Source organism: Engystomops pustulosus, chromosome 8, assembly GCF_040894005.1.
Source record: "Engystomops pustulosus chromosome 8, aEngPut4.maternal, whole genome shotgun sequence".
NCBI lineage: Eukaryota > Metazoa > Chordata > Amphibia > Anura > Leptodactylidae > Engystomops > Engystomops pustulosus.
The window spans coordinates 7,239,750-7,266,050 of NC_092418.1; the positions used below are offsets into that span (position 1 = coordinate 7,239,750).

At 48.0% G+C, this 26,301-nt stretch overlaps 1 protein-coding gene across 1 annotated transcript in view; it reads right to left on the reverse strand.

Annotated features, from left to right (window-relative positions):
* Positions 1-26,301, reverse strand: part of LOC140074494 (NACHT, LRR and PYD domains-containing protein 1b allele 3-like) — a 30,725-nt gene that overhangs the window by 3,027 nt on the left and 1,397 nt on the right. The window contains exons 2-6 of the mRNA XM_072119452.1: positions 14,746-14,850; positions 10,429-10,481; positions 5,899-6,113; positions 3,615-3,901; positions 3,161-3,286 (exon numbers count right to left, since the gene is read on the reverse strand). Coding sequence (XP_071975553.1) covers positions 3,161-3,286; positions 3,615-3,901; positions 5,899-6,113; positions 10,429-10,481; positions 14,746-14,835 — 771 coding nt within the window. The 5' untranslated portion in view covers positions 14,836-14,850. The remainder of the gene's footprint in view (positions 1-3,160; positions 3,287-3,614; positions 3,902-5,898; positions 6,114-10,428; positions 10,482-14,745; positions 14,851-26,301) is intronic.

Sequence of the window (26,301 nt, forward strand, 5' to 3'; positions counted from 1 at the left end):
CTGGTGATGTCATAGTGAGGGGAGGCAGTAGGGGCAGGGCTGGTGATGTCACAGTGAAGGGAGGGCAGTAGGGGCAGGGCTGGTGATGTCACAGTGAAGGGAGGGCAGTAGGGGCAGGGCTGGTGATGTCACAGTGAAGGGAGGGCAGTAGGGGCAGGGCCGGTGATGTCATAGTGAAGGGAGGGCAGTAGGGGCAGGGCCGGTGATGTCACAGTGAGGGGAGGGCAGTAGGGGCAGGGCTGGTGATGTCATAGAGAAGGGAGGGCAGTAGGGGCAGGGACGGTGATGTCAGAGTGAGGGGAGGGCAGTAGGGGCAGGGCTGGTGATGTCATAGTGAGGGGAGGGCAGTAGGGGCAGGGCTGGTGATGTCATAGTGAAGGGAGGGCAGTAGGGGCAGAGCTGGTGATGTCACAGTGAGGGGAGGGCAGTAGGGGCAGGGCTGGTGATGTCATAGAGAAGGGAGGGCAGTAGGGGCAGGGACGGTGATGTCAGAGTGAGGGGAGGGCAGTAGGGGCAGGGCTGGTGATGTCATAGTGAGGGGAGGGCAGTAGGGGCAGGGCTGGTGATGTCAGAGTGAGGGGAGGGCAGTAGGGACAGGGCTGGTGATGTCATAGTGATGGGAGGGCAGTAGGGGCAGAGCTGGTGATGTCACAGTGAGGGGAGGGCAGTAGGGGCAGGGCTGGTGATGTCATAGAGAAGGGAGGGCAGTAGGGGCAGGGACGGTGATGTCAGAAGGAGGGGAGGGCAGTAGGGGCAGGGCTGGTGATGTCATAGTGAGGGGAGGGCAGTAGGGGCAGGGCTGGTGATGTCAGAGTGAGGGGAGGGTAGTAGGGACAGGGCTGGTGATGTCATAGTGAAGGGAGGGCAGTAGGGGCAGGGCCGGTGATGTCATAGTGAAGGGAGGGCAGTAGGGGCAGGGCCGGTGATGTCATAGTGAAGGGAGGGCAGTAGGGGCAGGGCCGGTGATGTCATAGTGAAGGGAGGGCAGTAGGGGCAGGGCTGGTGATGTCACAGTGAAGGGAGGGCAGTAGGGGCAGGGCTGGTGATGTCACAGTGAAGGGAGGGCAGTAGGGGCAGGGCTGGTGATGTCAGAGTGAAGGGAGGGCAGTAGGGGCAGGGCTGATGATGTCATAGTGAAGGGAGGGCCGTAGGGGCAGGGACGGTGATGTCAGAGTGAGGGGAGGGCAGTAGGGGCAGGGCTGGTGATGTCATAGTGAAGGGAGGGCAGTAGGGGCAGGGCCGGTGATGTCATAGTGAAGGGAGGGCAGTAGGGGCAGGGCTGGTGATGTCATAGTGAAGGGAGGGCAGTAGGGGCAGGGCTGATGATGTCACAGTGAAGGGAGGGCAGGCCTGATGATGTCATAGTGAAGGGAGGGCAGTAGGGGCAGGGCTGGTGATGTCACAGTGAAAGGAGGGCAGTAGGGGCAGGGCTGGTGATGTCACAGTGAGGGGAGGGCAGTAGGGGCAGGGATGGTAATGTCATAGTAAAGGGAGGGCAGTAGGGGCAGGGACGGTGATGTCAGAGTGAGGGGAGGGCACTAGGGGCAGGGCCGGTGATGTCACAGTGAAGGGAGGGCAGTAGGGGCAGGGACGGTGATGTCAGAGTGAGGGGAGGGCAGTAGGGGCAGGGCTGGTGATGTCACAGTGAAGGGAGGGCAGTAGGGGCAGGGCTGGTGATGTCATAGTGAGGGGAGGCAGTAGGGGCAGGGCTGGTGATGTCATAGTGAAGGGAGGGCAGTAGGGGCAGGGCCGGTGATGTCATAGTGAAGGGAGGGCAGTAGGGGCAGGGCTGATGATGTCACAGTGAAGGGATGGCAGGGCTGATGATGTCATAGTGAAGGGAGGGCCGTAGGGGCAGGGCTGGTGATGTCATAGTGAGGGGAGGCAGTAGGGGCAGGGCTGGTGATGTCACAGTGAAGGGAGGGCAGTAGGGGCAGGGCTGGTGATGTCACAGTGAAGGGAGGGCAGTAGGGGCAGGGCTGGTGATGTCACAGTGAAGGGAGGGCAGTAGGGGCAGGGCCGGTGATGTCATAGTGAAGGGAGGGCAGTAGGGGCAGGGCCGGTGATGTCACAGTGAGGGGAGGGCAGTAGGGGCAGGGCTGGTGATGTCATAGAGAAGGGAGGGCAGTAGGGGCAGGGACGGTGATGTCAGAGTGAGGGGAGGGCAGTAGGGGCAGGGCTGGTGATGTCATAGTGAGGGGAGGGCAGTAGGGGCAGGGCTGGTGATGTCATAGTGAAGGGAGGGCAGTAGGGGCAGAGCTGGTGATGTCACAGTGAGGGGAGGGCAGTAGGGGCAGGGCTGGTGATGTCATAGAGAAGGGAGGGCAGTAGGGGCAGGGACGGTGATGTCAGAGTGAGGGGAGGGCAGTAGGGGCAGGGCTGGTGATGTCATAGTGAGGGGAGGGCAGTAGGGGCAGGGCTGGTGATGTCAGAGTGAGGGGAGGGCAGTAGGGACAGGGCTGGTGATGTCATAGTGATGGGAGGGCAGTAGGGGCAGAGCTGGTGATGTCACAGTGAGGGGAGGGCAGTAGGGGCAGGGCTGGTGATGTCATAGAGAAGGGAGGGCAGTAGGGGCAGGGACGGTGATGTCAGAAGGAGGGGAGGGCAGTAGGGGCAGGGCTGGTGATGTCATAGTGAGGGGAGGGCAGTAGGGGCAGGGCTGGTGATGTCAGAGTGAGGGGAGGGTAGTAGGGACAGGGCTGGTGATGTCATAGTGAAGGGAGGGCAGTAGGGGCAGGGCCGGTGATGTCATAGTGAAGGGAGGGCAGTAGGGGCAGGGCCGGTGATGTCATAGTGAAGGGAGGGCAGTAGGGGCAGGGCCGGTGATGTCATAGTGAAGGGAGGGCAGTAGGGGCAGGGCTGGTGATGTCACAGTGAAGGGAGGGCAGTAGGGGCAGGGCTGGTGATGTCACAGTGAAGGGAGGGCAGTAGGGGCAGGGCTGGTGATGTCAGAGTGAAGGGAGGGCAGTAGGGGCAGGGCCGGTGATGTCATAGTGAAGGGAGGGCAGTAGGGGCAGGGCCGGTGATGTCATAGTGAAGGGAGGGCAGTAGGGGCAGGGCCAGTGATGTCAGAGTGAAGGGAGGGCAGTAGGGGCAGGGCTGGTGATGTCACAGTGAAGGGAGGGCAGTAGGGGCAGGGCCGGTGATGTCACATGATTACCTGGGGCAGAATATTCTGAGACGGCTTTCCTTTGATGATGTAGTCTTTGTTGGTGAACACGTTTTTGGCCTGGGAAGGTTTATCGATCCTCTTGAACCCATGAGTGCTCTTCAGGTAATCAAGTCTCTGTTATAAAGATGAGAAAGATCATGGAAGCCAAACACAGAACGGACAAGGAGATAAGGGCAAACACCTGGGGGTCTTCAGACACAGCTAAACGGCTGAAGATATTGAAGACCTATTCTTACATGAAGTCCTCGGATTGGTGGTGGCCAATCCTATGTGATTGAATGGAAGGTGACCTGCAGTACCCTGGTCTGACCACTAGACTATGAACGGTGCTGTCAGCTTCTTGCTCTATTCTCTGTGTGTGGGGGTCCTGGGTGTTGCAAAAATAGGTTCTCAACATGTTTAGCCAAGAAAAACCCCTTTAACTGAGGCCGACTTGTGTTACCTCCAAATCTGGTTTGTCAGTAGGAATCAGGAAGAGGTGGATCCTGTACTCCATAAACTCCTCCTTTTCTGGACAGACCACCCGGAAGTACAGGAGAACCTTCCCATTAAAGGGAAAGGGCTTCCTTTTCCAAAAAATTAAAGACTGCTCCCCGACTGGAGCAACGCAGGAAAAACTGGGGTTTTCCAGCACAAGGTGAGACGACTCCGTTCTAGTCGGGGTTTTCAATTTCACTTTTCCGTCTTTTAAGTCACCAAATTTAATCAGGTTTCTGTCTCCTTCAAAATCTGTGAAGAAAAAAAATTATAAATGAGGCAAAATCTACAAATATCTCAGGGAGAGGCACAATAATAGGGAAGGAAGAACGGAGCTGATAGGAAGAGCAGGACGTCAGTCATGGTGGTCCTGAGGCTGGGGACCACAGACAAAGGAAGGTTTCTATCTCACCTCAAGTGCAGCAGATTCTCCTCTCCCTTCTGTGAGCAGTGTACGGGAGACCTCATAGCAGCCGCTCTCCAGCCTCCAGCTCTGAGATCATTGAGATTGGAAATGAATCTTGTAGAGGGGAAACCCTCTAGAGATATTGTTCCATGCACCAGTGGGAGGCGCTGTACATGCACCAGTGAGAGGTTGCTGTACATGCACCAGTGGGAGGCGCTGTACATGCACCAGTGAGAGGCGCTGTACATGCACCAGTGAGAGGCGCTATACATGCACCAGTGAGAGGTTGCTGTACATGCACCAGTGGGAGGCGCTGTACATGCACCAGTGAGAGGTTGCTGTACATGCACCAGTGAGAGGCGCTGTACATGCACCAGTGAGAGGTTGCTGTACATGCACCAGTGGGAGGCGCTGTACATGCACCAGTGAGAGGATTGCTGTACATGCACCAGTGAGAGGTTGCTGTACATGCACCAGTGAGAGGCGCTGTACATGCACCAGTGAGAGGATTGCTGTACGTGCACCAGTGAGAGGTTGCTGTACATGCACCAGTGGGAGGCTGCTGTGTATGCACCAGTGAGAGGCGCTGTGCATGCACCAGTGAGAGGTTGCTGTACATGCACCAGTGGGAGGCTGCTGTGTATGCACCAGTGAGAGGCGCTGTGCATGCACCAGTGGGAGGCGCTGTACATGCACCAGTGAGAGGTTGCTGTACATGCACCAGTGAGAGGTTGCTGTACATGCACCAGTGGGAGGCGCTGTACATGCACCAGTGAGAGGTTGCTGTACATGCACCAGTGGGAGGAGCTGTACATGCACCAGTGAGAGGTTGCTGTACATGCACCAGTGAGAGGATTGCTGTACATGCACCAGTGGGAGGCGCTGTACATGCACCAGTGAGAGGTTGCTGTACATGCACCAGTGAGAGGTTGCTGTACATGCACCAGTGGGAGGCGCTGTACATGCACCAGTGAGAGGTTGCTGTACATGCACCAGTGGGAGGCGCTGTACATGCACCAGTGAGAGGTTGCTGTACATGCACCAGTGGGAGGCGCTGTACATGCACCAGTGAGAGGTTGCTGTACATGCACCAGTGGGAGGAGCTGTACATGCACCAGTGAGAGGTTGCTGTACATGCACCAGTGAGAGGTTGCTGTACATGCACCAGTGAGAGGTTGCTGTACATGCACCAGTGAGAGGCGCTGTACATGCACCAGTGAGAGGCGCTGTGCATGCACCAGTGAGAGGCGCTGTGCATGCACCAGTGGGAGGAGCTGTACATGCACCAGTGAGAGGCACTGTACATGCACCAGTGGGAGGAGCTGTACATGCACCAGTGAGAGGTTGCTGTACATGCACCAGTGAGAGGTTGCTGTACATGCACCAGTGAGAGGTTGCTGTACATGCACCAGTGAGAGGTTGCTGTACATGCACCAGTGAGAGGCGCTGTACATGCACCAGTGAGAGGCGCTGTGCATGCACCAGTGGGAGGCGCTGTACATGCACCAGTGAGAGGCGCTGTGCATGCACCAGTGAGAGGCGCCGTACATGCACCAGTGAGAGGCGCCGTACATGCACCAGTGAGAGGCGCCGTACATGCACCAGTGAGAGGCGCTGTGCATGCACCAGTGAGAGGCGCTGTGCATGCACCAGTGGGAGGCGCTGTGCATGCACCAGTGGGAGGTGCTGTGCATGCACCAGTAGGAGGCGCTGTGCATGCACCAGTGAGAGGCGCTGTACATGCACCAGTGAGAGGCGCTGTACATGCACCAGTGACAGGCGCTGTACATGCACCGCACAGGTAGTCAGAATCTGCTGATCAGGACTGATATGTGTCACTCACTTTCAAGGCAGACATAGTGAGGTAGGTAGACGGTGGCCACCTTTCCAGATATCACTTGCACATTGAATATGGGACCCAGTAGTTCATAGCCGTTGTCCCGGATCAGGTTCATGTAGTCGTTCCCGTATTCCAGTGAATATTCGATTTCGGTTTTGGTTTTAACATGAAACTTTATCCCCGTCAGTCGACAATGGAAAAAAGACTCCACCACAATCCTTGAAGGAGACAAGAGGAACCATTACTGTACCAGAGACATCAAAACTGGTGAAGCTCCATAAAGATGGTAACGGATGCCTCCAGAACCGGAGCGGAGGAGCTGAAAGTGGGAGGGTCCGACCTTCCTGCGCAAACCTGTGCACCTGGAGTAATAAAGATGGCGGCCGGCGACCTCCTACAGGCACATTCATGCTGCAGACAGCGACCTCCTACAGGCACATTCATGCTGCAGACGGCGACCTCCTACAGGCACATTCATGCTGCAGACGGCGACATCCTACAGGCACATTCATGCTGCAGACGGCGACCTCCTACAGGCACATTCATGCTGCAGACGGCGACCTCCTACAGGCACATTCATGCTGCAGACGGCGACCTCCTACAGGCACATTCATGCTGCAGACGGCGACCTCCTACAGCCACATTCATGCTGCAGACCGCGACCTCCTACAGGCACATTCATGCTGCAGACGGCGACCTCCTACAGGCACATTCATACTGCAGACGGCGACCTCCTACAGGCACATTCATGCTGCAGACGGCGAACTCCTACAGGCACATTCATGCTGCAGACGGCGACCTCCTACAGGCACATTCATGCTGCAGACGGCGACCTCCTACAGGCACATTCATACTGCAGACGGCGACCTCCTACAGGCACATTCATGCTGCAGACGGCGAACTCCTACAGGCACATTCATGCTGCAGACGGCGACCTCCTACAGGCACATTCATGCTGCAGACGGCGAACTCCTACAGGCACATTCATGCTGCAGATGGCGACCTCCTACAGGCACCTTCCCATTCCAGACGGCGACACCGCAAGTCGTCATGTGCTGATGGACCCAGTGAAGGAAGATGGGATCGCTGGCGCTCAGGGAAGTTCATGAGGCAGATGTATAACTGGAAGGATAGATTTACTGATAAAGACGGAATCAGGCGCGAGGAAGCCTCAGTATCTGAGCTGAAACACTTTGACGATTTTTTAATCAATAAGCCTATCCTTTGAGCGCCAGAAATCCCATCTTCCTTCATCTCTACTTGTGTACTAGAGAATCACCAGAACTGTGGAGAGACTGGAAGAAGAGCGGAGAAGATCCCAGCAGAGCCGTGTGAGAGGCTAGTGAGGTCCTGTGGCCGGGGCTGAGGTCCTGTGCTCTCCCTACTGATTGGTGACTGCTGAGACCTGCAGAGTGTCACTCACTCTCCCTGATTGTCTCCCTGTCACTCACTCTCCCTGACTGTCTCTCTGTCACTCACTCTCCCTGACTGTCTCTCTGTCACTCACGCTCCCTGACTGTCTCTCTGTCACTCACTCTCCCTGACTGTCTCTTTGTCACTCACTCTCCCTGACTGTCTCTCTGTCACTCACTCTCCCTGACTGTCTCTCTGTCACTCTCTCTCCCTGTTTGTCACTCTGTCACTCACTCTCCCTGTCTGTCACTCTGTCACTCACTCTCCCTGTCTGTCACTCTGTCCAGGGCCGATTCTAGCATATTTGCTGCCTGAGGCGAATATTAAAATGCTGCCCTCCCCCCCCGCTCCCTGTTCAGTAAATACTGAAAACTTTACTAACAATTAACAACCCTACAGACAGCTTACTGACACTGTGTCACTGACTACAGGTTCTGGGAGTCATTAGTGGCATCTAGTACCTTATAGATGACAATCTCTTCCATCAGGAGGACTTTATTCCGGGTTCTCCAATCCATGACGTATCACTGCTGAATTCATGGCCAGATATCTTCAGCTCCGTGCAGCATCTCCACCCGGCGTCCCTAAAAATACCACAGTCACTTACAGTATAAAGTCTCCTGGATAACAACACTGCGCTCCTAAATAATATATACCCCTCACAACACAATGGACGTCACTCTCCCCACATATAAAACATCCCTTCACTATAATATATATATTCTACTGGAATCATAGAATGCACTGCACCAATCAATATACAACACCCCCAATTTATTAATACAGACCCCCCCCGCCAACATTTGGTTTACACGATGCAAAGTTGTATCCTATTGTATCCTATAACTAATATATCCCACCCTTTTACATAAGATTTTATATATATTTTAATGCACAGCATCCCCCCCCTTCCCAGATAAAAGGATTATGGCCCCATATAAAATGCACAGCATCCCCCCCCTTCCCAGATAAAAGGATTATGGCCCCATATAAAATGCACAGCACCCCCTCCCCCCCAGATAAAAGTATTATGGCCCCATATAATATTAATAGCATCCCCCCCCCTGATAAAAGGATTATGGCCCCATATAAAATGCACAGCAGCACCCCCCCACCCTTTCCAAGATAAAAGGATTATGGCCCCATATAATATTAATAGCATCCCCCCCCCTGATAAAAGGATTATGGCCCCATATAAAATGAACAGCTCCCCCCCCCATACCCCCCCCCAGATAAAAGGAATATGGGCCGATATATATATAAATATATAGAAAAACCTCCCCACCCCTACACAGCTATATTAACTATATAATCCTATATCCCCCTTATTGGCCACATTTAATTAGCGGGACATCAAAAATAATAAAACTTATACTTACCTCCGGCAGGGTGCTTCCACGGAGCGCAGCTCCCACCTTCTCGCGGCTCTCCTGTCAGCCACGGCTCTGATCAGAGACACAGGCGGGTGACGTCATCATCCGCCGCCTGTGTCTCTGCTTAGAACGGAGCGACGCAGCTGCCGGAAAGGCGCTGCGTCGCTCCGCTAATAAATCGCGCCTGTCTCTTAAAGAGACAGGCGCGTTTTATTTAGTTGGTGGGCAATTCGGGCGGCAGCGGGCGCCCGAATCACCCACATTAGAGCGGCGACTATCGCCGCCCTTTACAGGGACCCGCAATCTGCCGTCTGAAGCGAGATTTTCATCTCGCCTCATGGCAGATGCGGCCCTGACTCTGTCACTCACTCTCCCTGCCTGTATCTCTGTCACTCACTCTCCCTGTCTGTCTGTGTCACTCACTCTCCCAGTCTGTCTGTGTCACTCACTCTCCCAGTCTGTCACTCTGCAACTCACTCCCCCTGTCTGTATCTATGTCAGTCCCTCTCCCTGTCTGTCTTTCTGTCACTCACTCTCCCTGTCTGTCTCTCTGTCACTCACTCTCCCTGTCTGTCTCTCTGTCACTCACTCACTCTGCCTGTCTCTGTCACCCACTCTCTCTGTCTGTCTCTCTGTCACTCACTTTCCCTGTCAGTCTCTCTGTCACTCACTCTCCCTGTCAGTCTCTCTGTCACTCTCCCTGTCTGTCTCTCTGTCACTCACTCTCCCTGACTGTCTCTCTGTCACTCACTCTCCCTGTCTGTCCCTCTGTCTCTATCCATCATACCTTACACATAAGCGTCTTATACTCATTGCCTATAGTAACCAATCACAGCTCAGAGCTCATATTAATGACCTGTCGCAGAACAGCAACCAACCACGGCTCAGCTACCAACTGCCACAGCAGCAATAGCAGACAATGGCTCCTGCACATGGTGGTTAATAAGTGGATTTTGTAAAGCACAGGGTGAAAATATTTAGGCTCAAACTGAGTCTATGAGGTTCTCTGAGTCACAGAGAATGGTTGTACAAAATTTGGAGATTGTAAATGCGACGGTGCAGATTCCTTTAGCAGACATAGTGTACATACACACACATGCATACATATACACACACATACATACATATACACACACATGCATACATATACACACATACATATATATACACACAAACATACATATACACACAAACATACATATACACACATACATACATACACACACACATACATATACACACACATACATATACATACATATACACACACATACATACATATACATACATATACACACACATACATATACATACATATACACACACATACATATACATACATATACACACACATACATATACACACACACACATACATATACACACACACACACATACATATACACACACACATACATATACACACACACACATACATATACACACACACACACACATACATACATACATATACATACATATACACACACATACATATACACACACATACATATACACAAACACACATACATATACATGCATATACACACACATACATATACACACATACATACATGTACACACACATACACACACATACATATACACACACATATACACACATACATACATATACACAGCTTTATATATTAGATAGCAGCAGCCTGATGAAAGGTGCAGGTGATTCTACTGTACATGGTGGGGGCCCCGGGGCCCAGAGGATGATTATTATGTCTGTGGCTTTTACCTGTATTTGTTGTTGCCGATGACTTGTGGTTCTGTAGCAGAAAGTTCTTTGGCCTAAAAAAGGAGAAAAAGTTTATAAAATATTTATAGTTACATCAATGATAAATGTATCTGACAACAAGGGAACAATCTGAACCATCCCCTACAGATGTAAATGTGAGGCCCCCATCATGTATGGTATAACCTGGGGATCTCCTGTATATAATGATATATGTACAGCCGGTATAACCTGGGGATCTCCTGTACATAATGACATATGTACAGCCGGTATAACCTGGGGATCTCCTGTATATAATGATATATGTACAGCCGGTATAACCTGGGGATCTCCTGTATATAATGATATATGTACAGCCGGTATAACCTGGGGATCTCCTGTATATAGTGATATATGTACAGCCGGTATAACCTGGGGATCTCCTGTATATAATGATATATGTACAGCCGGTATAACCTGGGGATCTCCTGTATATAATGATATATGTACAGCCGGTATAACCTGGGGATCTCCTGTATATAGTGATATATGTACAGCCGGTATAACCTGGGGATCTCCTGTATATAATGATATATGTACAGCCGGTATAACCTGGGGATCTCCTGTATATAATGATATATGTACAGCTGGTATAACCTGGGGATCTCCTGTATATAATGATATATGTACGGCCGGTATAACCTGGGGATCTCCTGTATATAATGATATATGTACGGCCGGTATAACCTGGGGATCTCCTGTATATAATGATATATGTACAGCCGGTATAACCTGGGGATCTCCTGTATATAATGATATATGTACAGCAGCTATAACCTGGGGATCTCCTGTATATAATGATATATGTACAGCCGGTATAACCTGGGGATCTCCTGTATATAATGATATATGTACAGCCGGTATAACCTGGGGATCTCCTGTATTTAATGATATATGTACAGCCGGTATAACCTGGGGATCTCCTGTATATAATGATATATGTACAGCCGGTATAACCTGGGGATCTCCTGTATATAATGATATATGTACAGCCGGTATAACCTGGAGATCTCCTGTATATAGTAATATATGTACAGCCGGTATAACCTGGGGATCTCCTGTATATAATGATATATGTACAGCCGGTATAACCTGGGGATCTCCTGTATACAGTGATATATGTACAGCCGGTCTGGGTATAACCTGGGGATCTCCTGTATATAATGATATATGTACAGCCGGTAAAACCTGGGGATCTCCTGTATATAATGATATATGTACAGCCGGTATAACCTGGGGATCTCCTGTATATAATGATATATGTACAGCCGCTATAACCTGGAGATCTCCTGTATATAATGATATAGGTACAGCCGGTATAACCTGGGGATCTCCTGTATATAATGATATATGTACAGCCGGTATAACCTGGGGATCTCCTGTATATAATGATATATGTACAGCTGGTATAACCTGGGGATCTCCTGTATATAATGATATATGTACAGCCGGTATAACCTGGGGATCCCCTGTATATAATGATATATGTACAGCCAGTATAACCTGGGGATCTCCTGTATATAATGATATATGTACAGCCGGTATAACCTGGGGATCTCCTGTATATAATGATATATGTACAGCCGGTATAACCTGGGGATCTCCTGTATATAATGATATATGTACAGCCAGTATAACCTGGGGATCTCCTGTATATAATGATATATGTACAGCCGGTATAACCTGGAGATCTCCTGTATATAATGATATATGTACAGCCGGTATAACCTGGGGATCCCCTGTATATAATGATATATGTACAGCCGGTATAACCTGGGGATCTCCTGTATATAATGATATATGTACAGCCGGTATAACCTGGGGATCTCCTGTATATAATGATATATGTACAGCCGGTATAACCTGGGGATCTCCTGTATACAGTGATATATGTACAGCCGGTCTGGGTATAACCTGGGGATCTCCTGTATATAATGATATATGTACAGCCGGTATAACCTGGGGACCTCCTGTATATAATGATATATGTACAGCCGGTATAACCTGCGGATCTCCTGTATATAATGATATATGTACAGCTGGTATAACCTGGGGATCTCCTGTATATAATGATATAAGTACAGCCGGTATAACCTGGAGATCTCCTGTATATAATGATATATGTACAGCCGGTATAACCTGGGGATCTCCTGTATATAATGATATATGTACAGCCGGTATAACCTGGGGATCTCCTGTATATAATGATATATGTACAGCCGGTATAACCTGGGGATCTCCTGTATATAATGATATATGTACAGCCGGTATAACCTGGGGGTCTCCTGTATATAATGATATATGTACAGCCGGTATAACCTGGGGATCTCCTGTATATAATGATATATGTACAGCCGGTATAACCTGGGGATCACCTGTATATAGTGATATATGTACAGCCGGTATAACCTGGGGATCTCCTGTATATAGTGATGTATGTACAGCCGGTATAACCTGGGGATCTCCTGTATATAATGATATATGTACAGCCGGTATAACCTGGGGATCTCCTGTATTTAATGATATATGTACAGCCGGTATAACCTGGGGATCTCCTGTATATAATGATATATGTACAGCCGGTATAACCTGGGGATCTCCTGTATATAATGATATATGTACAGCCGGTATAACCTGGAGATCTCCTGTATATAGTAATATATGTACAGCCGGTATAACCTGGGGATCTCCTGTATATAATGATATATGTACAGCCGGTATAACCTGGGGATCTCCTGTATACAGTGATATATGTACAGCCGGTCTGGGTATAACCTGGGGATCTCCTGTATATAATGATATATGTACAGCCGGTAAAACCTGGGGATCTCCTGTATATAATGATATATGTACAGCCGGTATAACCTGGGGATCTCCTGTATATAATGATATATGTACAGCCGCTATAACCTGGAGATCTCCTGTATATAATGATATAGGTACAGCCGGTATAACCTGGGGATCCCCTGTATATAATGATATATGTACAGCCGGTATAACCTGGGGATCTCCTGTATATAATGATATATGTACAGCCGGTATAACCTGGGGATCTCCTGTATATAGTGATGTATGTACAGCCGGTATAACCTGGGGATCTCCTGTATATAATGGTATATGTACAGCTGGTATAACCTGGGGATCTCCTGTATATAATGATATATGTACAGCCGGTATAACCTGGGGGTCTCCTGTATATAATGATATATGTACAGCCGGTATAACCTGGGGATCTCCTGTATATAATGATATATGTACAGCCGGTATAACCTGGGGATCTCCTGTATATAATGATATATGTATAGCCGGTATAACCTGGGGATCTCCTGTATATAATGATATATGTACAGCCGGTATAACCTGGGGATCTCCTGTATATAATGATATATGTACAGCCGGTATAACCTGGGGATCTCCTGTATATAATGATATATGTACAGCCGGTATAACCTGGGGATCTCCTGTATATAATGATATATGTACAGCCGGTATAACCTGGGGATCTCCTGTATATAATGATATATGTACAGCCGGTATAACCTGGGGATCTCCTGTATATAATGATATATGTACAGCCGGTATAACCTGGGGATCTCCTGTATATAATGATATATGTACAGCCGGTATAACCTGGAGATCTCCTGTATATAATGATATATGTACAGCCGGTATAACCTGGGGATCTCCTGTATATAATGATATATGTACAGCCGGTATAACCTGGGGATCTCCTGTATATAATGATATATGTACAGCCGGTATAACCTGGGGGTCTCCTGTATATAATGATATATGTACAGCCGGTATAACCTGGGGGTCTCCTGTATATAATGATATATGTACAGCCGGTATAACCTGGGGGTCTCCTGTATATAATGATATATGTACAGCCGGTATAACCTGGGGATCTCCTGTATATAATGATATATGTACAGCCGGTATAACCTGGGGATCTCCTGTTTATAATGATATATGTACAGCCGGTATAACCTGGGGATCTCCTGTATACAGTGATATATGTACAGCCGGTATAACCTGGGGATCTCCTGTGTATAATGATATATGTACAGCCGGTATAACCTGGGGATCTCCTGTGTATAATGATATATGTACAGCCGGTATAACCTGGGGATCTCCTGTATATAATGATATATGTACAGCCGGTATAACCTGGGGATCTCCTGTATACAGTGATATATGTACAGCCGGTCTGGGTATAACCTGGGGATCTCCTGTATACAGTGATGCTTGGATATGAGAACATTTGTCTTAATCCTTTACCTTTCCAGAGGGAGCAGACGCCATCTTCTGTCCAGGAATGAATTTGGTTGAGGATTTACTGATAATTTTCTCTTGGTATGAATCTTTCATTACTTGACAGAGAATCTATATAACACAATATTACATTGTGAGAAAAGCTGAGCTGTGTGACATACAGGGTTACATGATAGAGGAAAAGCTGAGCTGTGTGATATACAGGGTTACATGATAGAGGAGAAGCTGAGCTGTGTAATATTTGGGGTTACATAATAGAGGAGAAGCTGAGCTGTGAGATATACAGGGTTACATAATAGAGGAGAAGATGAGCTGTGTGATATACAGGGTTACATAATAGAGGAGAAGCTGAGCTGTGAGATATACAGGGTTACATAATAGAGGAGAAGCTGAGCTGTGTGATATACAGGGTTACATAACAGAGGAGAAGCTGAGCTGTGTGATGTACAGGGTTACATGTTAGAGGAGAAGCTGAGCTGTGGGATATACTCTAGGTTATAGGATAGAGGAGAAGCTGAGCTGTGGGATATACTGTAGGTTATATGATAGAGGTGCTGTGCTCTGGGATATATAGGGTTCGCAGGACTCTCTATGGCTCATATTGCAAAATCACATCACAAAATTCACATCCTCAGGACATAGTACAATAGACGTTCTTTGACAGGTTAAAGGCAATATTGATCTCTAAACCACAATTTTTTCTCCAAATGTTGCTCTGATCCCTTATTTTATCCTTTCTAGTAGCTTCGAGTGGATTATTGAAAATATTTAATATCTGTATTTTAGCAGTAAGTGCACAGGCGCCTCCTAGTGGTGACAGCAGGCAGACACAATTATGTCATTTGATAAATTTTAACACAGAGTAACTTAAAGAGAACCTGTCAGCAGGGACCTCATTTTCACTACAGACAGGTTGCAGAAGCTAATCACAGCTGCATTTCAAAAATGCCTTCCTACCTTTCATAAGCATTTGCATTACAATATAATTGTGTGGTATAACTTATCTTGCACTTTACCTGACAAAATCCTGGGGTAGTCCCATGGGTTGGGCTTTGGTTTGGATGCATTTCAAAAAACACCATGTTACTTGTCTGAGCTGCAGACTCCTCAGCCCCCACCTCTGTGCTCCTGCATAGCTCCTCCCTCTCTTACTGATGTCAGCTCACCAGGTTATAAGCTCTGTGAAGGAGTAGGAGGGAGGAGCTATAGAGGAGCACACAGGTGGGGGCTGAGATCTCAGGAGTGAGTAACACAGACAAGTAACATGTTTTTGAAATGCATCCAAACCAAAGTCCAGCCCCTGTGACTACCCCAGGATTTTGTCAGGGTGCAAGGTAAGTTCTATAACACAATTTTATTGTAATGCAAATGCTTAGAGAAGGCGGAGAGGCAGATTTGCACTGCAGGTGTCATGGGCATCTGTAACCTGTCTGTAGTAAGAAATGAGGTCACAGCGCTGACCTTTCCTTAAAGGGCTATTCTGAAAGTTCTACACTCATCAGCTGCTTGACGTGGCCACAGAGATCCAGGGTCAACGTTTCTGCAAGATCACGACCTGTTTTCAGTCCAGTCCTATTCAGGTGAATAAAGCGAAGCTACAATAACAATGTTGTACTGTAAGGGGTGTATGAGACCCCAAGGCTTAACCGGAAGCTGCTGTCACACACTGGTCCTGGACGACCCCTTTAAACATGTTAATACTGGACCTAAAGCTGGAGAATTATGTGAAGGCTGAAGAGGAGCCTCTAGTAATAACACGAAGCCTCAGCTACCAGGAAATGGGAGACTCCGGGAAGATTACACAACATCTGGGCGTCTCCTCTGCTCGAATGGCCTGGAAGAGTCTCCTGCGTGGTGGTAAGTAGCCTTACATGTACAGCACAGACCAATAGGGGTCAAGGTCACATAGATGACTCCAAACATGAAAGATCATGGGAATATTGTGTCATCCGGCCAGAAGACCTAATATAATCTGCTGCTCAAGGACCCACCATGGGGGCCACATAAAAAAAACATTAAAAAAATGGTAACCCAAAGCCCCTGAGCAGAGTGGGGCAAGTGAGGGAGCCCGAGATAAGGGGGAGACCCAAGATAAGTCATACTTACTGGTTCCAGGTAGAAAAAGGGAGAGGCAGAGAGACTGGTGGGGCATAAATCTGAAGAAGAGCCACGACCCACAAGGTGATGTCACTCTACATGTTTATAGTGATGTGATAGGCTGAGGTAGGGGGCGGGGGAAACGTTACTCCTCCTCCTTGGAAAGGAGGTACCTGGGCTGTACAGGTGGAGTCAGGATAGGAGGCTGTCCCTTCCCCTCACTAGTCTTCATTAGATAGAACATATGGTCTAGTATCTTCTTGATGTTATATTTTGAGGTATACAGTTAGGGCCATGAATATTTGGAGACAACATTTCTCATTAATTTTGGTCCTGTACAATACACATTGAATTTTGAATAAAACAGTTAACATTTGTATGTAAGAACTAAAGCATTTATACACACACAATCCCTTTAAGGGGCTTAAAAGAAAAGCAATTGAAGAGATGTAGGAACTGGCTCAATACGTCTCCGAATAGCTCAGAATTCATCCGGCTGCTTCTGTCCTGGGTCACATTATCAATAAACACTAGTGACCCAGTGCCACTGGCAGCCTGACCCAGCCATCACTCCGCCTCCTCCGCGCCTGACCCAGCCATCACTCCGCCTCCTCCGCGCCTGACCCAGCCATCACTCCGCCTCCTCCGCGCCTGACCCAGCCATCACTCCGCCTCCTCCGCGCCTGACCCAGCCATCACTCCGCCTCCTCCGCGCCTGACCCAGCCATCACACTAGATCTTAGTTTCCTCTGTCCACAGAATGTTCTTCCAGAACTGTGTTTTTATATATTTTTGTAGCCTTTTTATTCATCATTGGGTGTCTGCAGTGCTAGTGGGCAGTACGAGCAGAATCTTAATTGTGGGGGCGTACATAATTTTATAAAGTTGATTTCTAAGCAAAAAGAAGCTTGAATGAAAGAAAAAGATGCCCAGTAGTTTTGTTTTGGCAGAAGAGTCACAACCCGTAGCTCCACTTTTGCCAAGTACCGGTGCCTAAGCTTCCTGATTCTGGCTGCCACTGGAGCCTTGGTGCTGGTTCCTCCTGACTTGCTGTAAGGCTCTGGTTGTGATCACTTACATTTCAGGTGCTCTGATGAATGTGCTACTGGTGCTCTTGGCTGCCAGGATCTGGCGCTCTGTTGGAATCAGTTGTGCGAAATGGAGCCCCTGCTGCTGCTGATGATCCGCTTAGTGTGGGTGAACGGGTAAGAGGCCAAGTTGGTGCCACAGGGCTGGGTGAAAGGGGTGGAGGCGCACCCACCTACAGCAGCGCCATCTTGCCATTGTATCTTTTCTAAGTGCCACCACAAGTCCACAAGATTGTGAGTGGGAAGGCGATGGAGGAAAGAGATTATTGTGCTCTTCAGATAACATTTTTTGAGAGACGAGTTTTTACAGAGAACTGCCCTTTGTTCCCTTTTGGTTCAATTGTGGTATAATTCTGTGCACTTAGAAAAGTTGCACTGGGTTAGCCCATGGCCAGGTATGAGCTGTAGTCTGCATTTTATACACCAAGGACAAATTAGTTACGACGAGCAGATGTTAAGAGGCAGAGGAGACAGAGAAAGGAGTCAGGAAGTCTCCAGGGAGAACAGACAAGCAGATAAGCATTTACACAGACCAATAGAGGCGCAGAGACGCACAGGAGACGCCAGAACTTTTGGTGCAGAATTAAGCAGCCATACTTGTGGATGAGAGAAATGAGTGATGGTGAGACCAGGTTAAAGTGAGGAGATGGAAGATGATTATACAAAAGCAAACACTAACGGTCCGTGATTCCGTCGGGTTTCCCGAATATTTGCATTTTGCACCAAATTGCCCCGGGTTTTTGGCACACGCGATCAGATTGTGGCACATCGGCGCGGCCGACAACCCGACGGATTCGGACAAACCATGGAATTTAAAAACGGAATTGTGTCGCAAGATCAAGCACTCACATGCACCAGGAAGAAGAAGGTGAACACCGGCGGATCTCAGCGCAGAAGCGACACATGCAGGAAATTGGAGGCACGGACATTAGTGAATCACGGCAGACTCAAAACCTCGTCGGACAAAGCACTAAGTAAGTAAATCTGCCCCAAACTGACTGACTGAAGGGGGAGGAATAGCTCCACCTAACACCTCTCCGGGCGTGGAATCGTGGCGCCTCACGTCACTGGAGGTGTGGAATATAGCGCTTATGATGTAATAATAATACTTAATGTGCAAGTTTTAAATCCTCCGTGACACACAATCGATATATATATAATATATACCAGTGTCACGCAATCCTTACTCTACCCACAACATCAATAGAAGAATATACAAATATACACGAAATCTCGGTAATGGGAAAACACCTGTGCAATAATAATGTATGCACATATTATATACATTATTCATATAATTCTTATAGGTCTCTAGACTTTCTCAATGCCTTTCCAGGAAAAGGGCGAAGCATCTTTTTTTTATGAACATGACAGAAATGTTTAGACACGGCTGAAATGTTGGTCGCTGAACTAGAAATATCAGATAAATGACAAGTAATGTGAGTCTTTAATGGACGTATAGTACAGCCCACAGATGTGATGTGACATGATATTACATGTATGACATATGGGGTGTTGCAATTAATGGACGACGACGACGACGACGATGATGATGAGAATGCTCCCTTCTGGTAGAATTCTATGCACTTTAATAGTTTCAAAAAAGTCATACAGTGCCTTTATTCAGATTTTTGATTTGTTGCAAAATGGCCAAAAAAAAAAAAAAGAGAAAAAAAAAAAAGTGTTATTTTGGCTGCATTTTTTCCATTACAGGCTTCACCGCCGGGAATAACCATTTATATTTAACTGTATTTTTATTTAGTTTTTCAGTTTTACAGTTTATATGTCCTTCATATCATTACGTACAGATGAAAGGTAGCATTTTTAGCTAAGTATCTAGGTTTTAACATAGTAAATCAACAGGGTCTTATCAACTGACAAAGACCAACTTGTATAAAACAATGAAAGCCCTTAAGAGTGTTTTCCTAAGGCCGCAAGTCCAATATACAGATATAATCAACAGAGAAAGTAAGGGAAGACAGACAATAGACTGGAGACATGAGGAAAGGGGAGTAGGGTGGTATCTAAAAGAGCGGGATAATGGGTGCTTGTGGAAGCGATCTCTTTAGCAAACCGTCCGACCCGTCCAATAATCATCCCATGGGGCCCATATGCGGTTAAATGTTTCTACTGTGTTATGTAAGAGTGCAGTAAGGTATTCTAGGGTGCGTATCTCTTGTATTCTTGTACAAAGCTCTACCCGGGAGGGTGCTGTGGCTTGTTTCCATTTTACAGAGATGAGGCACTTTGCTGCTGTGAGGAGATGTAGGAGTAGTCTGGAGGCGTGTTTGCGCATCCCTTTTGGGTAGAGGTTCAATAAGCAGGTACTCGGGTCTATAGGGATCTGACAATTGAGAACCGAGGATAAGATGTTTGTAACTGTGGACCAATATGGTTGTATAGTTGGGCAAAGCCAAAAAATGTGTGGTACATCTGCTCCCCCCGCTCCACACCGCCAGCAAACATCAGGTGAGTCTGGATATATATGATGTAGTAATGCCGGTGTATGATACCAGAGCATTAACAGTTTATATTGGTTTTCTTTGTATTGGACACATTGAGATGCTTTAGCTGCCCTCTCCCATACTATCTGCCAGGTCTCTAGTGGAAGCTCCCTTCCCAGAAAAGTTTCCCATTTCCTCATGTATTCGTGTTTTGGTACCTTTGAGGGGTCAGGGTTAATTAATATTTTATAGATTGTGGAGATAAGTCCGGCAGTAGAGACATTTAATTTACAAAGTCGTTCAAAGTCGGTAGGATTTGATATAGACGGTGAGCTATGTAGGGAAGCGTAGAAGGATTTGATTTGTAGGTAGCTATACATGGCTGAAGATGGTAGATTAAATCTGTCCATGAGGTCTGGAAAGTCAAGCAGAGTTTTAGTGCCGGCGTCAATAATGTCAGCAAAACGGAACAAGCTCTTGAGGTGCCGCGGTCGGGACATGGACCCCGTGAGACTTGATGGTAAACCAGGGTTATATAAAAATGAAGTCATAGGGGAGTGGGTGGATTCCAGAGGGAACAACCTGCAGCATTTTAGCCATATGGACCTGGTATGTTTCATGGGGCCTAAAAGTTGTATAGTCGGTGGAGTCGATGCGGTAGCCCAGAGGTAAGCATTGGGGTGAACCAGGGCGCTCCACAGTTTCTCTATCTCCATCCATTTGGAGTAGGCTTGGAGAGTGGACCAGGCCGGGACTCTTCGCAGATGTGCAGCCCAATAATATTTAATTAAATCGGGCACCCCAAGGCCTCCTCTATCTTTGGGTTGTACCATGAGTGCTCGTGCTAATCTATGGCGCTTATGTGCCCATATGAATTGCATAAGCGAGGCTTGCATTCCTCTGAGGATTTTAATGGGTATTGGGATCGGTAGGGATTCAAAATAATACATAAGCTTTGGGAGAATAGACATTTTGACTGCCGTAATTCTTCCAAAGAAGGAGATCGGTAATGTGTTCCACTTGTGTAATAGGCTTTTTAATGAGTCAAAAAGGGAAGGGTAATTTTGAGAATAAAGTGTTTTATATGTGGAAGTGAGTTTAACCCCCAGATATTTCAAGGCTGTTGCGTGCCATTTGTAGTTGTAGTTAGTTTTCAGTAAGGCCAAAGTGTTTTGGGGGAGGTTGAGGGGTAAGGCTTCCGTTTTGCTGATGTTCACCTTATGTCCAGATAACCTGCCGTAAGCTTCCAGTAGTCTGTGTAAATTAGGAAGAGAGGTATGTGGTTGGCTGATGGTTAGTAGTATGTCATCGGCAAATAATGAGAGTTTGAATTCTTTGTCCCTCACTAGTACTCCTTTAACATCAACCGATCGTCTGATAGTTGCCGCCAACGGTTCAATACACAAAATATATAGGAGGGGGGATAAGGGACAGCCCTGACGCGTCCCGTTGCGGATTGGGAATCTAGGGGACGTAATGTGGGTTAATTTGATTGAGGCAGAGGGGGAGGAATACAGATTTCCTATGATATTCAGAAATGGACCACGTATGCCATAGGCTCTCATAGTCCGCAACATAAAAGACCACCCTAGGCGGTCAAAAGCCTTCTCTGCATCTAGGCTTAGAAGAAGAGCTTCACCTTTGGTTCTATTTACTACCTCAATCAAATCTATGTTCCGTCTAGTATTATCCCCTCCTTGGCGGGACGGGACGAAGCCCACCTGATCCTTGTGGATTAGTTGAGGGATCCATTGTATGAGCCTGTTGGCAAGTATTTTTGTGAAAATTTTATAGTCCGCATTTAATAAAGCTATCGGTCGATAATTGGAGCAGTCTACGGGATCTCTGTCGGGTTTAGGTATTAGGGTAATGTGTGAGTGGGACATTTCTTGTGGAACCGGTGTTCCCTGTAGAAAGGCGTTATATAGCTTAAGTAGGTGATGCGCCAGGAGTGGTTGGTAAGTCTGGTAATATAAATAAGTAAGTCCGTCAGGCCCCGGTGATTTGCCGGTTGGCAGGGATTTCACTACCTCCGCCAGCTCTTCCTCATCTATAGGGGCATTGAGGGAGGTTACTGCTTCCGAAGGGAGGCGAGGAAGATCACACGACTGCAAATAAGAATCAATTTGGGAATCCCGTAAGAGTGGATCTAGGGGTAGTGAATTAGGCAGATTGTATAGTTTAGAGTAGTAGGCATGGAATATGTCTGAAATTTCCCGTGGGTCATAGGTTATGGATCCGTCTGAACGCCTGAGAGAGTGTGCTACGGATCTGCCGGATTTCTCCGACAGTTGTTTAGCTAGGAGGGTATGAGCCTTATTACCTTTCTCGTAATATTTCTGCTTGGTATATAGCAAAAGCTTCTCTGTGCGTTCAAGTGCTAATTCTTTTAATTTGGCCCTGACCTCCACTACTTTCTTAAGGAGGGGTCTGGTCGGGTTCACTAGGAGCTGTTTTTCCAGGGAGCGTAGTTGGGACTGTAGTTCTGTCTGGGTTTTAGTGCGGTCTCTTTTCATGGCCACTGCCAGTGATATGCATTTCCCTCTGACCATCATTTTATGGGCCTCCCAGCACATTGGCAGCGACATATAGTCTGCTGTGGACTGAAAGTGCTCTTTGATGACAGCGGCCAATGCATCCCGTTGGAGCGGTTTTTTCAGAAGAGACTCATTAAGCCTCCAATGACACCTCCTTACGTGTGAATTAGAAGCATTTAATTCTAAAGTTAAGGGAGCATGGTCTGACCATGTTATTGGGCCCAAGATAGATTTATGCATAATGCGTAATGTCTGTATGGAGCCAAAGAAATAATCTATTCTGGTGTGTGTACCATGTGGTGGAGAGTAGAAAGAAAAGGAGCGATCCCTTGGGTTATCTATCCTCCATAGATCATAAAGGCCTTGCTGTCTGATCAGTGTTCGGAAATCTCTTGTGAGTCTGAGGAGTGCAGGGGGGGGAGGGGTGTTTTGTGTTGATAGGCGGTCTGTATATGCTGAGAACGGTAAATTAAAGTCACCCCCCATAAGTAGCATTGCTGGGGGAAATTTGGATAGTCGCCGGAAGACGTATTTAAGGAATTGAATTTGGCCCGTGTTGGGCGCGTAGACATTACATAAGGTAATGGGAATTCCCCCAAAAGACCCGTGAAGGATAATGTATCTGCCTTTGGGGTCTAGTATTGTGTCCGTTATCTGGAGAGGGCAGGAGGTTGTGACTAGTATAGCCACCCCTCCTCGACGTTTTTCCCCTTTGGTCATATACGCTATGGGGTATGTGCTTTTTGCAAATGCACATGACCCTGATGCATCGAAGTGGGTTTCCTGTAGGAACACCACTTCAGCCACTTGTGCCCGCATCTCTAGTAGGGCCATACGTCTTTTAGCATTTGAGTTTAACCCTTTCACATTTAACGTCAATAACTTAACCATTGTGCTGGCGGTATGTGGAGGGGGAGCCAGTGGTACCTTTCGTCCCCAGTGGGACGGGTGTTGTTGCTAGTCAGGAGTTGCTGCGTGCCGGAATCCGTGCTGGTATCCATCTGTCATTTGGCAATCGAAAGTGATACCTGGGGGTAGACACAAGAGGGAAGGTGGGGGAGGAAATATGGTAAAGACAAAATAACATATGAAATGTTAACCGTAACCAAGCACCGGTTATACAAACTAGTGTTGGTGAGGGTATGCTATGTAATGGTCTGTGAGTATGGCAAAGAAACCACAGGCTCCGCCAGACCACCTATAGACACCCTGTATTGAAGGAAGGCATATCTTCAATGAAAAGAAAAATTTAAATCTAAATTTCTAAGGATATAGTTCAAAAATGTAGAACTTTGGTTCGTGTAGAAGTCTCTCTACAAGTCCCCTCCGGTCACCATGGCATCGAAGGGCCGACAGGACTATTTGGAATAAGATCTGAGGGACAGAATTTCCCTGGCTGTCGTGGGATCAGGTGTTCATGGTCTTTGGCGGGCTCTTGGATGGTGGACGATTTCTCTTCCTTTGCACTTGGGACCATTCGGGAGGTGGGGCTTTTGGGGGTGGAGATATTTCCCAATCTTGGATATCTGGGACTTCCAAATCAAGCGCCTGGCAGAAGGGGTGCAAGTCCGCATAGTGTGTAGTAGCACAGTGTGGCCATTTCTAGTAGCCGATAAGGCAAAAGGGAATCCCCAGCGGTATGCGATTCCGTTCTCTCTCAATTTGTGTAGCAATGGCTTTAGTTGACGACGCTTGTGAAGCGTTATCCAGGAAAGATCCGCAAAGACTTGAATCTGTACACCATCAAAGATTAGAGGATCCATTTTCCTGGCTTGTATCATAATCTGTTCTTTAAGCTCATAGTCCGTTACACAGCACACTATATCTCTTGGTCTTGTCGCTGAGCCACGTGGGCCTAAGGCTCTGTGGGCCCTATCAAACTTTATCTTATGGGCTGGAGGTCGGTCGAGAATCTGGTTAAATAAAGCTTCCAGGAGGCCTTTGACGTTCTCTGCTCCTCTTGGTTCAGGTACCCCCCTAACTCGTATATTATTGCGGCGGCCCCGCTTGTCAAGGTCTTCGATATGCCGGTTCATGTCGCGGATCACCCCAGCTTGGGTGGCCACATTCTCTTGCAGCTGCGCCACATATGTTCTGGTATCATCATGGGACGACTCTATGCTTTCCACTCTGTCCACTAGGGAGCGCAGGTCATGTCTGACTGAATTTAATTCTCTACGAAAAGTGTCTTTGACATCTGTAATTAACCCTTTGAAATCCGACTTAGTTGGTAAATCTTGGAGCAGGGTATGTAGCTCTGGTGGTAAGGCATAAGAAAGTCTGGCAGGAGAGCCCGCCGATGATTCTGAGCTTTGCGAGGATTGCCATGGATCGGGCCTAGTGATCAGCCCCGTCAGTGATGGGGTAGCGCTTAGGTCCTGCTCTGGCGGGTCAACCCAGTTTGTCCCAGTTTGAGGTTCCTCTTCATGTGGCTCTCCACCCTCCTGGTGGATGTGTAAGGGGGAGGCCATTTTGGTTTGCCCTGTGGAGTGGGGAGTCTCCTGCCTGCAGAGGAGAGGGGGAAACTCTTCCATGTTGGGGTCCTCCATGATACCCGGTGTTAGCTGTGGGGGTCCCCCTTCCTCCTCTCTTGTCCCGGCTGTTAGGCGACCTCCACCCTCCTGATGGATGTGTAAGGGGGAGATCGCATCCTGCAACCCTGCCACTGTGGCCCAAGATGGCGGCCGGGAGCTGGCCTCCGGTTTTCCTCTGACCTGGGGAGGTTTGCTCGGGGGGGAGCACCTTACCGCCCGTTCCTGTTGCGGTGTCAGGTTCGGTGAGGACAGCGGGTCCCGGGATGTGCGGCTGACTCCGTCTGGCTGGGGTAGGTCCGACGGTGAGGGAGCCGCCACTGTCGCTTTGTTCGCGCCATTCCGTGCACGTGGTGGGAGAGCGCGTGGCGCCGCTGCAGCCCGCAGACTGGATCCTGCGGCACTGGCAAGGAAGCGGTCCATCGTTTGCCCAGCAGTTGTGGAGGATCCCGTGGTGGTCTGGCCCCGTTTGGGACCCTTTCTGGTTTGTCCTGCCAGCGTGGAGGTGCTGATGTAGCGCTTAGAAGGTGACCGGGTGCGGGAGCTGCAGAGGACACGTCTTACTCCATGAGCTGCTAGGACACGCCCCACCATTTAAAAATTTTTATAGATTGGGAGTTTATTTTTTTACTTTTTATTAAAATTATACATTGTTTGTTTAATGCGTTGGGAGCTTTTGGGACATTTTAATTTTTTTGGGTTTTTTTGTTTAACTTTATACATTAATGGTGCACGTAGAAGTAATCATCTGATTACTTTTTCATACGTAATGCACTGCAATAGCCATGTATGGCAGCACGTTAGTAGTGTGCGCCTATGCACTTGCAGTCTTGGTCCTGTTAGGGTTTGGACCGAGCAGAGCCAA